The 15,632-nt window shown below is 41.9% G+C and overlaps 1 protein-coding gene across 1 annotated transcript in view; it reads right to left on the bottom strand.

The window, feature by feature from the left end:
• The window catches only part of LOC147795622 (transmembrane protein 132E-like), a 50,553-nt gene that overhangs the window by 20,422 nt on the left and 14,499 nt on the right, over positions 1–15,632 (bottom strand). The window contains exon 2 of the mRNA XM_087131513.1: positions 9,397–10,189. Within this exon, the coding sequence (XP_086987639.1) occupies positions 9,397–10,189 (793 nt within the window). The remainder of the gene's footprint in view (positions 1–9,396; positions 10,190–15,632) is intronic.

The raw sequence follows: 15,632 nt of genomic DNA, 5'->3' as shown, positions 1-15,632 counted from the left end.
GTACTCGCACACAACTCTACAGCTACACTGCGAAAAACATCAATGTTGCAAGAATATTCTGAAAGTTAATTGACAGAACTTAATCTCCTGTCTGTGTGCGTATTTTCTATGTTCACGAGTTTATTTTGAGATTGTTTTGCTTGTGCTTGAAGCGAGCCTGCTTCCGCAAAATTCCTACCGTGGCATGAGGTTTATCCCCCATCTGGATGCATCACGGACGCTTACTACAAGATACACGGACATTGTTGACCAGTTTGCTGTCACAATTACCTGACTAGCATTGTGCATAGTGGTATAAATTGTTCATAATTCTTAAGAATTGTCGACTGTAGAAATATTTACATAGATTACGGCAATTGTTATCACTTTTTGTGGCAAGCTTTCGTCAGCGCTGCGTTCATGCCATTCAATCAGGAGAAAAAAATGACCAAAGAAAACTTTCACCTGCAGACCCTACTTTTGAGAGGCATGTAAACAGAAGCAGAAGCACAGGGTTATGGGGTGCAGCATCTGACAAAAACAAGTTCAGATTTTGTCTCCATCTGAAAATAACGTTGTTTTCTCCATTGAAAAATGTCTCCCCATCATTTCAACAATAAATAATACATATGTATAAACAATGACATGATAATGTTGTGACAATAGCATTAATCTGAAACTCACAATTTGTTTTATGCTGGTACATCTGATAATGCACGTATATCTTCTGCTTTACAAAAAAGCCACATGCTTCAGTAATATGCCATGAAATTACAGTCGCCAAAATTGGAATTTAGGGATCAAGTTTTATGCATGTAGTTTTCTGGAGCAAACAATCACATGTATGTAGTAAAGTGCACTGTGTGAAATGCACAGAGGAAAAAAAAATGGGTCATGGTCCATTATTTGTAACTATCAAGTGGACCTTGTTTTCTTGCATGCTGATTAGAAATTAATGTTGCTACAGTAATTTCAATGCTGTTGGTTCACCTCATGGAACTAAAAATCCATTAATTTATAATTGGCCATCCATTACCACAGGCTATTTCAAGGTAAAGAGTATTAGTCACCCAGCAAAAATTCTTTCCCCAGGAAGTGGCAAGAACAGAGGGTAATGCTATTTAACTTAAGCATCAAGTAGCATCACCAAAGCGTCAACAAGTTATTCAAGCATACTTATGCAAAAAAATTATACGTACTGATACAATATTAACTGGACGTCTACATACCTAAATATTTGAGTGTGGAAATTGAGAGACAAAGTCGGTTCTCTGCTCACGCGACCAAATCGGCTGCCATCTTGTTATCACGTGGACGGCAGAGAAAAGAAAGATGGCGGCCCCCTTACATTGCGAAAAATTTTCATTTTCCTGCGTGAATATGGAATACCTTGTTTTTCTTACACAGTGGAACATGTTAGAGTCTGTAAAATATGATAAAACCACCTTGACACCTTAAGAGGATATTTTCAAGTTGTTGATACTTTGTTGACGCTACTTATGTGTGTTGACACTTGTTGACCCTAAATAGCAGGAAGGGAACAGGACCTGTTGGGTACACAATTGCATTAGCCTTGATGAAGAACCCACCCAATGGGAGACACAAAATAACACCACCTTGAGGTTGCCTGTGGACAAGAGGTTAAAGGTCGTCTCCTCATTCAGGCCAGCATGCAGTCAACACTAACTGGTGTTCCAACAAGACCTCCTGCCTCCACAATGGTGACCAGGGGTTTATCCCATAATCCCCTTGAATGAGTCAACAGTAAGTGGGGCAGATGGACAAACAAGAGGGCTACATATTGTGAGAAGGGGGTGTCCTTTGATTTTCCTGCTGAGAGCTGAAATCTACTTTGCCCCCCATGGTTAGACCATGGTAAGTCAACAGAAGTAATGATGGTCTAGCCCTGTGCCCCCTGGCCACAACCCAAAGACACCACATTCTCCCTACAAAAGAGGGACCACATCAAAGGCAGTCCCTGAGCAACTGACCATTCAGTGGTTTGGGGAAGCTGGGGGTCATTACAGGATTGTGTTTTCATTGTCAGTGGACAGCACTTGACTCATCTTTGAAGTGGGCAACAAGTGTTTCAACAACATGCAGGCCAAGAGCTGTGCCATTATCTGGAACATACTGTGCAAACTGGATGCAGCCCACGCCTCAAACATTTGTGTTCCCCCCATGTTTCAAAATTCATTAGCAGGTTTTGGACAGCTTGGAAGAATTGAGACAGATGCAGCCTGCCAATTTCTTCAGTTACTCTGCATGGGAGTTAATGCGTCTTGAAAACCAAGTACCATGTCCTCTCAGTGCACACTCCATGTAAAGTGAATGGTGAGGGTTACAACGCCATCAGCGGTATAACTTCTAGCAAGGTCCAGTACCAAGGAGAACAAAATTGTCTTTAACTACAAGCGATTCAATCATGGGGGGTCTTTTGTGTAAAAAAACAAACAAATAATGTAGTCACATCAAGAGCTTCCAAATTCAATCTGACAGTTCACAGTCTGTGGGAGAGTACCTTCCAGTTATTGACTTCTTTCATTCATTTGATTTTGTAAAAATAAACAACATTTAGTTGCATCAAGAACTTAAAAAGATTCCATTTGATTACTGATCGTGAGAAAGTGTGTCCTAATTGTGTACTTCTTTCATTTGCTTTTACATAGGGAAACAGGACTTCTTACTCAGGTGGCCAAGGTTTCGCCTCCAACTGTGATCAACCTGGAAGGAATCCCCCTACTTGGAAAATGTAAAAAGACCAAACACATCCTCTCCTTAAGTACACTGTAGGAAATTAAAAAGGGGATCAAAAGGCTCATCTCTGCCTAATTCTATTAATCCAGTACCCACTAAGCTGTCTCTCTTTTTATGACAAGTTAAACCACAACAATGCTGGGCTAGCCGGTGGCCACAAGTTAATGAGAATCACTGAAGTAATTGGTCAAGTAAAACCCATTCAAAAACCCTCAGGAGTGGTCTAGGAACACAACAGTCTGGTGCTGTCATTCCAAGCAACAAGGCTCAACAAAAAGAGACGCTGGTGGCTTTTACGGCAAGGGGAGAGAGTGTGACCGCAGAGCAAGTTTCATGTAGGCTGCAAATCAAGGTTTGTGTATGGAGGAGGTTCTCATGCTCTTTGATGGTCTTAGCTTCAGTGGAGAAATGTAGATCCCTTGCAGTGTTGCCGTTTCTGCCCACCAACATTCACCCGTAATTTCCCAAATTGAATCAAAACAAATGCACTTGTGATTATCACCAGAGGGGCAAGTCCCAATAACAAATATTTGCCAAAGCAGGCAACATTCTCGAGAAGCGGGGCGCCGTTGACGGCCTCAGCACAAACAAATGAAGACAGAAAGAGAAAGAGAGAGACTGGGAGAGAAGTGTAACAGTTTCTGAAAAACAAAACTGGCATGCATTACTGAATAGGAGAGGGGAAAATGTGGCAAATTACATGTTGATGGACGCAGATTTGCCCCTTGCTGGTGCGGGGATGCGGTCGAGTCCCGGATGGTGGTGGGGTGCCCAGACCCCCTCCCCCTGCCTTGCTGCTGCACCTGCTGCTTCCTTCGCACCGTGTAATTGCCAGAGACCGGTGACGGAGGGGACCGCCAAGGAACTCTCGCCACTCCTGGGAGGCCAGGAGTTTTTTCTCTCCTTCTTTCTTCACTTATGCCCCAATTTTCTCTTCTTTGGTGATTGTCTTTCAAAAAAGCAGTGCCTTTCCACAATGCTAGTGTATAAGTTCAGACCAATCACCGAGGCCTAATTGGGAAATAACCCGAGCGTGTTTGTGCTTATTTCCAGCAAAGGAAATTACGAGGTGAATGGAAACACAAGAACACATCTCTTCTGTGTGCTTCCTGATTGAGTCAAATGAGCAAGGATGAAGGCTGGGCTGAGACTACAGGAACCAAAGGCTGAAAAAAAATTCCTGAAACCACAATTTTGATTACTGGTGTTGTCTACCAAGCTGAACTGATTGATGTAGTTATTCCCTGATTGAAGACAACAGGGTTCCCCATTCTCCAAGGAGGGAAAAAAGGGGGCCAGAAATTAAACTCAGAGGAGTGATTCCAACGAGAAGTGAAAGCCACACACCATGGACCCAGAAGCTAATAACCCTCTCAAGAAAGAGGAAGTTATTCCCCAGGTTAGAACAAACCAGAGTCCCGCACTTCAGGACTGGGGTCTGTCAAATACAACTAATAAGAATAAAAATCCAATCTACCTTGGAGTTTGGCGAGGGAGGTTTTTTTCTTATCATTGTGAATTATTTACGATCAAATTTCTCCTGACAGACTGATTAGGTCGACTAATCGGAGGAAGGGCCTGGAAGAACAAAAAGGATTCTGTTTTTGTTTCACTGAGATCATGAGTAGCCAAGGCAAGGGAAAAAAGCCGAGGACCATAAATTCACTTAAAACTGGCCAAAAAACGAGGGTAAAAAATTGCAAGAGTTCTGTGAACTTTGGGTAGTCTACTCCCGTGAATGGGTTTTGGGTTAAGTTATTAGAGAAACAAACTGCCAAGGATTCTGGATCTTTAGCCTCTGGGTTGAAAGGGACATTTTTTTCCCCAAGTTTTTGTTACCAGAAAATCTTCATACAATCAAAATTACTCATTTTACATAAAATATCTCATATTAAATTCCGGTTCTTTTTTATGAACATGCAAAATTACTTCAAATTTAGGAAAGTTGTCGAAGGCAGAGGACGTGGTTTGGAGTTTCAGAGTTTATCTCATCAAACATGTAACAAATTTTACATGGTCTATTTTTACCAATTTTACAGATGTACGTGAGCATTTCCTTCATGTTCCTTCTGTGTTCATATACAGGACTTGGGTGCTATGAATATTTTAAAAGGTTCTCAAGAAACTTTCAGAAAATGCTCATGATTCATGTGAAAATTTTAGTTTGATTTCAATTTTGAAGCAGCCCCTCATTTAAAAATAAATGGTTCCACACATAGTTCAGTTGCTTAAGTACATCCTGCACTTACAGAAAAATATAATCTTCCAAACAACACAGTTCCAGGATTTAGAAAAGAAATGCCAATGCATGACTGGCTTATCACAGAATTTCACACGCCTAAAAATAACCTTTCCTCGGGGAAACAGTTTTGAAAGTCGCATAGCTTTAAGTGACATCTATTTCATTTTGGTGCATTTGCGCTGTGTTGGCAGAGAATTTGAACAGTGCAATGTTCTTTGTAAAAGAATCTTTACATTCAAAATATTTACAGTCCCGTCTCATAATTTTTTCAGTTGAGGCAAGGCCAAGATTTTGATCTACAAATATACAGTGCACTGTCCATTACAAAGACCTTTCTATTTGTGACATCGGTTTTTTTCCCCGTCACTTTCAACTTTCCTGAAGGACCTGATTCACTGAATTTTTTTCTCTCTTCTGTTACTGACTGCGTATTTGGGTTGCATACACATGCCAATGTATGCTTAAATAAATATCCGTTGGTGGACTGCATAAACAGTGGAAAGGTGGGATTCGTGGAAGTTTGCTGAAAATAATCTTTTTAAGGTGTAGCAAAGGAAGAAAAATTGTTGGCCTGTCCATGTTTAGAATATACAGTTTGGAATCACTGATGTTTGCAAACAAGGTTGGTGTACTTTTTTAACTTGTGCCCTCTCAAACCAGTACAATTACAGTATATGCATGTGTTCTTATTTGAATAAACAAAAGGCTCCAAACTGGGCTTGATAAATTTACCGGTACATGTACCTGATCAGATTTGGAATAAAACTTTAAAGGGAACCTCAAACATTTTGTTTATTTTCTTGACAGCAAACCTACGTGTAACAGCAAACAAAGAGCAATGATTATCCAAAATGAAAGGAAAAAAAACTAAACTGAAAGGGTGTTTTCTTGAAACCCAACTCATTCACAAACAATTTCAGGTCACATTTCACCACCGGTGCAAAACAACAACATTCCCGAGCGCAGCGGGCGGAGAGCAGTGGGGAGCGAGCCAGAGAGACTTTGCTGTTATCGCAACACTGTTTCTAGCTGGTCCAAGGGAAGCCAGCCACACACGCTGCTTAGAGAAGAAAGCCACTGGGTAGGTCTGGCCACGGTGGTCCAACTCACCCTTGTACTAGTCTTGTTTTTTTTAATGGCCAGGCTTCCTTTGTGTTGAACTGGTAAGGGGCCAGGCCCACACAGCAATAATTGCCACTCTCGCCATGCCAGAGCGGCGTGGATTCTCAATAGATGTACAATGAGATATACCCCACGTACAAGGAGAATAGCTAAGAAAGTGATTGCCGCGTACCGAGTTATCTTGCTGACTTGATTTGCTGACTCAGACTCAAGTTGGACTTGAGTCACAACTTTTGTGACTTGAGACTTGATTTGGAAGAAAAAAAAGACATGCGACTGAACTTGACAAAAAAACGACTTGTGATTAAACTTATAGAAAAAAAAAATTACTTGGTTACAACATAGCACTGCAATTACCATAAATTGTTTCCCAAATATGAACACTGCATATGGTGGATAGCTGACTGGTTCAGTCATTTGGCCCTTGAAGTATGAGGGCAGTCACTTGGCCCTTGACTTGAGACTTAATTTGGAAAAAAAAAGACATGCGACTGAACTTGACAAAAAAACGACTCGTGACTAAACTTATAGAAAAAAAAATGACTTGGTTACAACATGGCACTGCAATTACCATAAATCGCTTCCAAAATATGAACACTGCATATGGTGGAGAGATGACTGGTTCAGTCATTTGGCCCTTGAGGTATGAGGGATCAGTTAAGAATAGATCCAGGCTAAGTGGTGATGCTGTGCACTAGCAACTGGGAAAGCCTCAACACAACAGTGCCACACGCACATGTGCGTACACATGTAGCAGAAACTTCAAGGGGCAAAACATCTCAAAATTTTCCCAACTGACAGTGAGCTCTTGGCATGATGCTGCAATCATACAAGTCTTCATAAATGTATTTCTCAAGAAAGGAAGGGCTGAAGTTATTCCGTGCACGACCACAATGATTTCCATCTCATTTTGTGCATCTTTTCTGGGGCAGCATTCAAAGTCTGAAAACCTTCAGTGCAAGTCCGAATGTATGTGCAAAGACAAAGTCCATGAAAGAAAGAAAGGAGATTTTTATAAAGTGCCCTTTTGGTCTGCGTCCTGCCTCCCTCTGCAAAGAATAGGCAGTTACTGGTAAGGTAATATCAGTAGGAGTAAAGGACACTTACCAAAGGTACTGAGTTGATTTACCAAACAAAATAAGAGGCTCTGAAGTGAAGCCTGTAAACTAAACGAAAATAAACACTACCAGCACTGCTCACTACCAGTACCAGGCATGCAACATGCCTTAATACAGGAGGTTCCCCTAACTTGCTGCTGACTTGAAGTTAAAGGGACTATGCAATACAATTATGTTACAAAAATCCTTGACACTCACCTTAGTGTATCTGTTGATCTTTTCAATTTTTGCATTGTTGTTTTAATCTGTATTTTGAACAACCTTTTGGGGTTTTTTGCCAATAAGAATTTCCATATTCATGATTCCCAGGAGCTGAACCTTAATGATTTGTGCACCAAACTGTGTACTGGAGTTGTTTAGATTTAGCTGCCACAGGTTTCTGTTCCTTTTGCAATTTACTGTTGTGTGTGGCAAAGAGCCAGTGAGCAACCTTTTCTTGGAGACATTTTCAAAGATTAATTTTTGGGTTTAAAAATTTGAACGTGAAAACATGCACAATGAACAGTATCTTTTCTGATTACATCATGGCAACAGTGCCCTCACTCGTCTGGAAATGCTCGATTTCCAAAGTTTTAAAAATGTGCACTTTTCAATACGCATAACCCCAACGAGATTTCAAACAGTTTTCTTGCACTGACAAAGAATTTATTAATGCACAAAAAGAGAGTTCAAGAAAAAACCATAGACCCTTTAAGGAAACCCTGTGAAATGTTGATTTGATGTTGTTCTTGTAAAGGAGCTATTCAACACAGCAGTGCATTACATGTACATGTAGTTATGAGGTGTTTGGTTTATTTCATAACCAACAAAAGTCAAGTATTTTTAAGACACTGGGACACGGCCAAACAAAGATACTGTGTGGATATAAACAGGATTCTATCAACTCCCCAGGAATTTCTGCAAGGAACCTTCCCGAATCCTCGTAAAACTAAGATTGCACAGGAAACCAAACTGCAAATTCATATTTAAATACCTTCATGCGGCAAAAAGTCCTTTGCAAAGTAAGCACCAATGGCCAGTCTCTACAACTTCCTTGACCCTTAAAAATTACCCTGGAGGTGGATTTTAAAGGCTCTGTGAGGACTAGGATTGAGTGAACAAATTCAGCAATGCAATTTGCCTCCAAGTTTTGCAAGTTGCTCCTACTGCTGCAGCCACTGGCTCTGCACAATGCAGAGTTGCGGATGGAACTTGGGGATAAAGGAGAAAATAAAGTCCGACTTTCAGAGAAACATTTGATGTCCTGCGGGATGTTTTCGCCTGCGATCCACCTAGTCCAATACTGAGGCACAGTGGTGACATTCTATGCCACTGTTGTTTTGACATGTGAAAACTGAACACCTCCAGTCATCAAAGGGGAGTGTATGTGCTCGGCAAGGCACATTCATTCATAGGTACACTGGCTGAGACAGTCCTGTTTACTTCACACCAATTCATCAAAGGTAGGCAAGCAACAGTAACCAGCAAGCTCTGGCTAATGCGGTCCAGGTCCAGGCTTGCACCAGAGAGCCAACTTGGCAGAAATAAATGACAAGAGGTGATTCCGGGCAATGGTTTCACAGAGGAGAACCTGTTGAGAATTGAGGCACCATTTCACAATCCTCAAAGCTCGGAGGGTACGGGTAACTCATAACCAGACTATTCTCTGAGATCTAAATGCTGTTATGGCTTTTTTTCAACCAGCTTTGACAAAAAGACGTTTTCTTCCTGTGGCAATGTCAACAAGCAGTTGGGCAGGTCCAGGACCCAATTTCATGGTGCTACATGTACAAACTTAACAGTTACATGTAGCAGAAAAGTCAGAAAGGTTTGTTTACCGTAACCACTATTCCGTGGCATGGCTCAGAGCAGTTGTGCTTGTAATTGTGTACTCATTGAGATTTCCATTGTTTTGTCACTGATTTTTTTCCTCCAAGGTAAGCATGCCCTTTTCCCCCTGCTTACTGCTTCATGAACACTTGCACAAAAATTTGGCCCTGGATTTACTGGTACTGATCCTGGAATGGCTGGTCGGTGGGTTTGCCAAGTCAAGCCCCACACGCTTTAAATGAGGCAATTACCATTCAAGCCAAACCAAAACTAAGTACATGTATGTGATGTACATGGTACTATGTCACTGGTAGAAATCTGTATTTCTGATTTATATTGAGGGAGACGAAAGGCAAGTGATTGACTTACCTGATCACACAACCTGGGGCTGTAAAGTTTTGATGAATAGACACTGAAATCTGAAAACGTTCTCCAACAGCAACGTCCGTCTTTGGCACATACAGCCAAACATTCTTGTCTTCCTTGATGGTAGTCAGGACTTCTTGGCGCTGCTGAAACTGTACGTTCCCCAAGCTGTGCTCGGGGAACAATGGCTGGTCCTCAGTCCCCCGCGAGCAGCTTGACGGTGAGTGCACAGAGTAAGACACTGTGAGAGACTGGATACCAGTTGATTCCACATCTCGCCACCATGCTGGTGGGACTGCGATCTGGGCTAAACAGGATAGGGATTGCGCAGATGGCAAACAGCTGGCCCCTGCCTCAGATTCACCGTACCAGGCTCTTGTCCTCAGACAGGGCAAAGTCCTCGGTTCCCCCATACTCTGATGCTTCGGTCTCACAAGGAACAGGACCTGGATGCGGGAGCTGTGGGGCGAGACAAATTCTTGTGTGGCTAGCTCAGCCATGATGTCGTAGCTAAGTGACTGTGAATCATTATCATGCTTCTCCAGACTGCCCTCCACAACGAAGGGGCCGTAGGTTGCCCGCACGGCCCCTGAATGGGGTCCAACTACACCCACCATCTGGTCAGCATAGAGTCCGCCCTGGCCAGGCTTGGGCCCGGATGGAAAGACACTGGAGGAATTCCAGGCCATCTTGGACAAGAGTACGGACTGGCTGTTCAGCGGGGCAAAGCGAACCGGAAATTCAGCCCAAGGTTCACTCTGGATGTCACTACGGCGGAATTTGGCTTCCACGTTACCTGAACAGGCAAGAGTAAAAAAAAAGTTTGAAAGACTTCAATCATAAAATTTGTCTCGGTTACTGATTAATTATGTTACAATCCTAAAAGAAGCTGTCCCATTACCCTTCATTGCTTTGCAATCTGCGAAAGCACAAACACAGAAAAACATGAATGAGACAATGTTGGAGGACGTCAACGCTAGGGTGCAATATTGGATTATATACATGTTTCAGAGAAGAGAAAGCACTGAAAAGGGTACACAAATTCTTTGTATGTAGTTCTTCCAGTTTTTTAAACAAATGTAGACAGGTAGGCCTACATGTACATGAATGAATCAAAACTCATCGACCACTCAAGGCACACAAAATTCTTGATTCCCTTCTGCACTTATGATATTACATTTTCCTTTTTCCCCTAAAACCCCTCGTAAATGGACAAGACTCCAACCTCTCCAAACTTTGGGTCTCTGAACACCAATAGATCATTTTTGGGAGACTGCAATTTGCAGGATCGGCCCCTGCATCAGTTTTTTTTTCTCCAGATCTTGTCTCCATTTAAAAAAAAAAAGAAACCCCAACGGACCGGGTACAATGGGCCTACCAGTCCCTGGGTAAGTTTCTGTTGAACTCCATGACTTGTGACTTTTGACCGGTCGCAGCCATATTTCCTACTGGACAGATACATTTGGCAGGCCTGCCAATGCCACTTTGTCTGGTTGTTCCCTGCAGTTAATCGATTCGAGCTTCGACCACTCGTTTATCTGGAAATGTTGGGGCCCCGCCAACGATTTTGGAGGCTGTTTACAAGATGTGGCTGTCAGCTTGTGTTATTCTTGATTTCTGCGACAGAAGTCAATCTTTCTTTGTTTTCCTCTCTTCGGTGAACTGGTCAGATTGCTTAAAGTTTCACTGTACTGAAAAGAAAGGTTACCTGCACCTAGCTTTTTGAACATTTATGCGATGAGTAAATCTTTCTTTTTCAAACCCTGATGTTATGGGAAGTTTAAGACACATTTAAACAAATTCTGGGAGAATGAAAGTACCCAGTGTATACATGGAGGGGCTACTGCAGATGGGGTCTATGGGAAGCTGTAATACAGGGAGTATAGAAATTAAAAGTCAGAGGTATTCTGTTGAAACTTGAAATTCAACCACGGGGTGAGATTTGAGGAAGCTGAAAAATACTGGGGAAAAACAATACCTCTTAGGTGTGTCCCTAAAATCTTCCATTTCAACAATTTATCACACCATGTGTACAGGCTCTATCCTTGTTTGTTGATTTTTCAGATTCTGAAAAATATTACATTCTTTTATTCTTAGATCTTACATTACATGCATGAGCTGAAGAATTTTGACCCAGTTTTAGACCATTACCCTAGCCTTGACATCACATCACTAAAGGTTACTTAGAGGGGACTGCTAGCTCTGGGTAAGCATTAAATTGCTCGTAAATTTGTCCCAAACAATTCCACACCTGCCAAGCCCTTGGTACTTCCCAAAACATTAGCCAGGTACAGAGCAGAGCATCCATGCTATCTGCGACAAATCTCTCACACTTGGCGAGTGTATATGGCGTCGTAACATGGTGTTTACAAATTCTCCCCCTTGACGTCAACTGAAAAAATTCAATATCTGGGGGAAAAAAAGCGCAGCAACAACAGATTTACACGCATGATATTAAAAATCGGCTTAAGTTGCCAAAGCACATCGTAATATATCAATGAATACTGTGTACACCTAGGCTGTCATTGTGTAAACAGTTATTTATGGAAAACAGGTACATGTACATGTACACTGTTACTTTCTGCCGTTATGTTGCCACCCGTTTATACCCAGTTTTGATTGTTAGATTGTTACGCTTCTTCCCCCCCTCCCCCCAATAAATTTTGGGATGGGGTAAAATGATACGGGCAAGGTTGACAGTACTGTATAAACATGCACCCAGCAAAGCAGGTAGAGACGACACCCAAAAACGCCTATGTGCATAGGGTTTAAGAGTTTTAACAAAGAGAACTGCAATGACTTTTTATCACAGCATTCCTTGATTTGAACTCTGCAACGTTTCCTACTTTGCTCATATTTGGTCAATTGGATTTGTGGTTTTGCTGAAAAGATGACACCAAAAGGTGCAGGTAGTAAGTTCAAGTACTAACACTTCCTAAGTGTATGCATGAAACGTGCTCTACAGTACGCGTGCATACACGGGCACTGTGCGAACTGACTGCCAAATCTGCATTCTTGAATACTGCAGACCCCCTACACTGGGGACCACCCAAAATAGCCAAACTTGTTAACTTTTGCTACAAAACTTTTTATAAGTTGAGCATAACTCTGCATTAAACATGTTTATTACAAAGATGACGTTGCCGGCCCCAAATGATATTAGTCAAATTGTGTCCAGTACACAAGGTTTAGACTACGTTAAGTGTATGCTGAGTGAATGCAAGTGCACGCATTACGGTTGATGCATTGAAGAAAACTGCACCCACAGAATTTCTCTGATACACTCAAAGAGTTCCAAACTCCTTGTCAAACCCTCATACTAAACTAGGCACACCTGCCAAGGAGCAAAGTGCATGCCGCCTGATGGCCCCGGTGATGGATCAGGGGGTCAGGGGTCAAGTGTAAATCTTTGTTGTGCACTGAAGCATGACAAGGTCATCAAAGTGCTGGTGTGGATGACTCTGTTTGCAGTTTCTCCAAAGAATTACAGCATAACCCACCAAATGCCCATCCCCCCCCAAACAAATCTGAATCCACAGGTCGGGCCCTAATGCACTGCAGTGTGTCAAACAAACTGGTAATGTACATACTTTATGACATATTTCTAATGGACCCAGAGTGAACATTAATTGAGGGCACTGTTGTATGTAACTGAAAGCACACTAAGCCCACAATATGCTGGAGCCAATTTAACAGAGCTATTTAACTCAAAAATTGCTCAACACAGAATATATCTGCTCAGCAAATTACTGGTTATTTGCAAAAGGCACAGCAGATATATTACTTGAGACCAGTTGCCTGCTAAGTTTTGCTTAGTACATCAATTTTGCTGAGTAATGTTTCTACTTTAATAATGACTCTATGAAATTGGGCTGTAAGTGGTTCTCAGTCCCACAATGACTTTGTAGAGAAGGAGGTGGCAGCATGTCTACAGAGGGTAAGAGCATTTCTTTCTTCCTTTCACTGGTTCCACTGCATTTACATGTATTTAGCCCATTTACATGTAGCACGAGCAGTAAACCAGGGAAGTGCCCATTTTTAATGTTTCGATCTTTCTTCACTGGCTTGAAACTGGCACGAAAAAAAACCCACTTCGGTCTGTCTCCTTGAAACATTCTCTAGAAGCTTTAGTCATGTTAAAAAAAATTCATTATACAGGGTGTTGTAACATACATGTACATGTTCTACATGTACCTGTCTGCCTGACCCAATTGAATTTTCAACAACAGACTATTTATTGCATTTTAGTGAACTTGTCCCTTTCGTAGATGACAAGAATTCCTCGTTGCGTCACAGATGCTTCAAATGCGACCAAACAAGTAACGGTAATTTGTCATTCTTTTAAATATCAAACATTAAATAAACACGCACGAGCCGTCAAATCTGCATGTGTCGTGGAAGTACACAGGCGACACTGAGGGGAGAAATATGAAGAGAAGGGTCGATTGTACTTTTCAGAAAAAAAAAAAAGTACAAGGCTTGTTACCTTTGGTTCACGATTTCCGTAGCTGCATTATTTTTCCCCTCCCCAAGTTCTTTGAGGGAGGCATTTTTTAACAACAGTTGACATATCCTCATGCAAAGTGTAGTTGAGGATAGCCGACTGTCGCAAGACCTGCAGGTCTTGCGGCAGGAACCAGGAAATTTATCGCCCGTTATTTGCCCAGAGAGCAGCAGGTAAACTTTGCCATTTTTTTTTTAATAGCGGGGAGTTGGGCTGGGCCAATTAAACCAGTTGTGATATCAAACACATGGCCAAGGTTTGACGTGATTGATTGGGCCAGACCCACAGCCAAAAGCTGTGGATCGTAAATTTTATTATTTTGTTCTGAGAGCAGCAGACAGTCTTTTCTCTTTTTTTTTTATATCTTGCTCCAGCGCCTTCTTTCATTATCAAAAGAGACAATCTTTGAAATCCAGGCCTAGTTCGACAGCATAAATATTGGAATGTGTACCAGTGTTATTGTTTGTCATCGCTGTGCTCTCTGTGGCCAGGAATTTGTGTTTACTCTTCAGAAAAAGCAAGTCTATTTGGTGCGAACATTCTTCAGAAGGTGTGCTGAATGTAAGGGTTTATACTATCAAGGAAAATCCCTTATTGATCTGCAGTGAAACCTCACATGAAGTTTTCAGAGTCACCATGTGGGTCTCGCCTTTATTGGTAGAAAAGGTCTTTTTTTGTGGCAAATTTGTTGTGACAGGCTTCCGCTGTGCACACGACAGCTCTTCTGTCAATGCAATTATACACATACAATGAACATGGCCGTGTGCATTTTCAACATAAGTGCATATGTACACCAGCCATGAGTCAAAAGAAACCTTACTAATGGCTCGACCTTTGGAATACAGATAACCGCCAACTGATTATTGCCACCACTTTTCGGTATCAACAACACACCCTAGCTCGCAGGCCTCCCCAAGCACCCAGCCCCTCGTTTTTTTAATCAGTGGTTCCATCTGACCTCAAACACGCACTCAGCGTTTCTTCATTGAGGGTGGCTTGTCGAACATGAGTTTATCTGGTTTATGGGTACCCGTTGCTGCTGCTGTGTGTATACACAAAACTGTTGGGATGAAGAAAAAAAATTAAAAATGTGATGTCACGAATCGGGATGGACCTGTGTGGAACGGCCCTTGGTCCCCGCAGCGCTACCGCACACGACAAAGCTCTTTTGTGCAAAGTGCTACTTTGTGTCGCACCGGGGGGATAAAAATGGCTAGCGTGTTGGTTTGTGTCAAGTGCCTGAGTGTTTGTACGCGGGTACTGCACTTTTCTTTTGCGAGAACAGCCGGCTGGTTGTTGACGCTCGAGCGAATGGGAGGAAAAAAAATTATGTCCAGTTTGGTCGTGCCAAATTGGCTTCTTGTGGAGTCTGAGGAATAAAATATTAATCATGTTTGATTCACTTTGATTACCAATAAAGCGTAAACCGTGCAAGGATGTCAAACATGTAACCAACTGATTCAAATTGTATTTGACAGAAAGTGGCAAATTCGTTACGAGGATTTAAAATAGAGTTTGACAGTTTTTACATGAGGTTTCCATCGTTTCAGAAATTTGTGAGTCTACTTGAAGAATGCTCAATAGCCTTTTAAAGCACACAAAACATATGTACACCCCATTGTTTTCATTTCTTCACATGAATACGTATATGTACCTTTTTGTTTTGAAGCACATAGAGCATTTTCAAAATGAATGGATTCAGCTTAGGCTTCGGTTTTGTTGGTTCCAGTGAGAG

Source organism: Acanthaster planci, unplaced genomic scaffold, assembly GCF_054643075.1.
Source record: "Acanthaster planci isolate LZ-2023a unplaced genomic scaffold, COTS_SCS Contig1, whole genome shotgun sequence".
Classification (NCBI taxonomy): Eukaryota; Metazoa; Echinodermata; class Asteroidea; order Valvatida; family Acanthasteridae; genus Acanthaster; species Acanthaster planci.
Note: the sequence above shows the minus strand (reverse complement) of the source record. Positions and strands in the feature narration are given on the sequence as shown.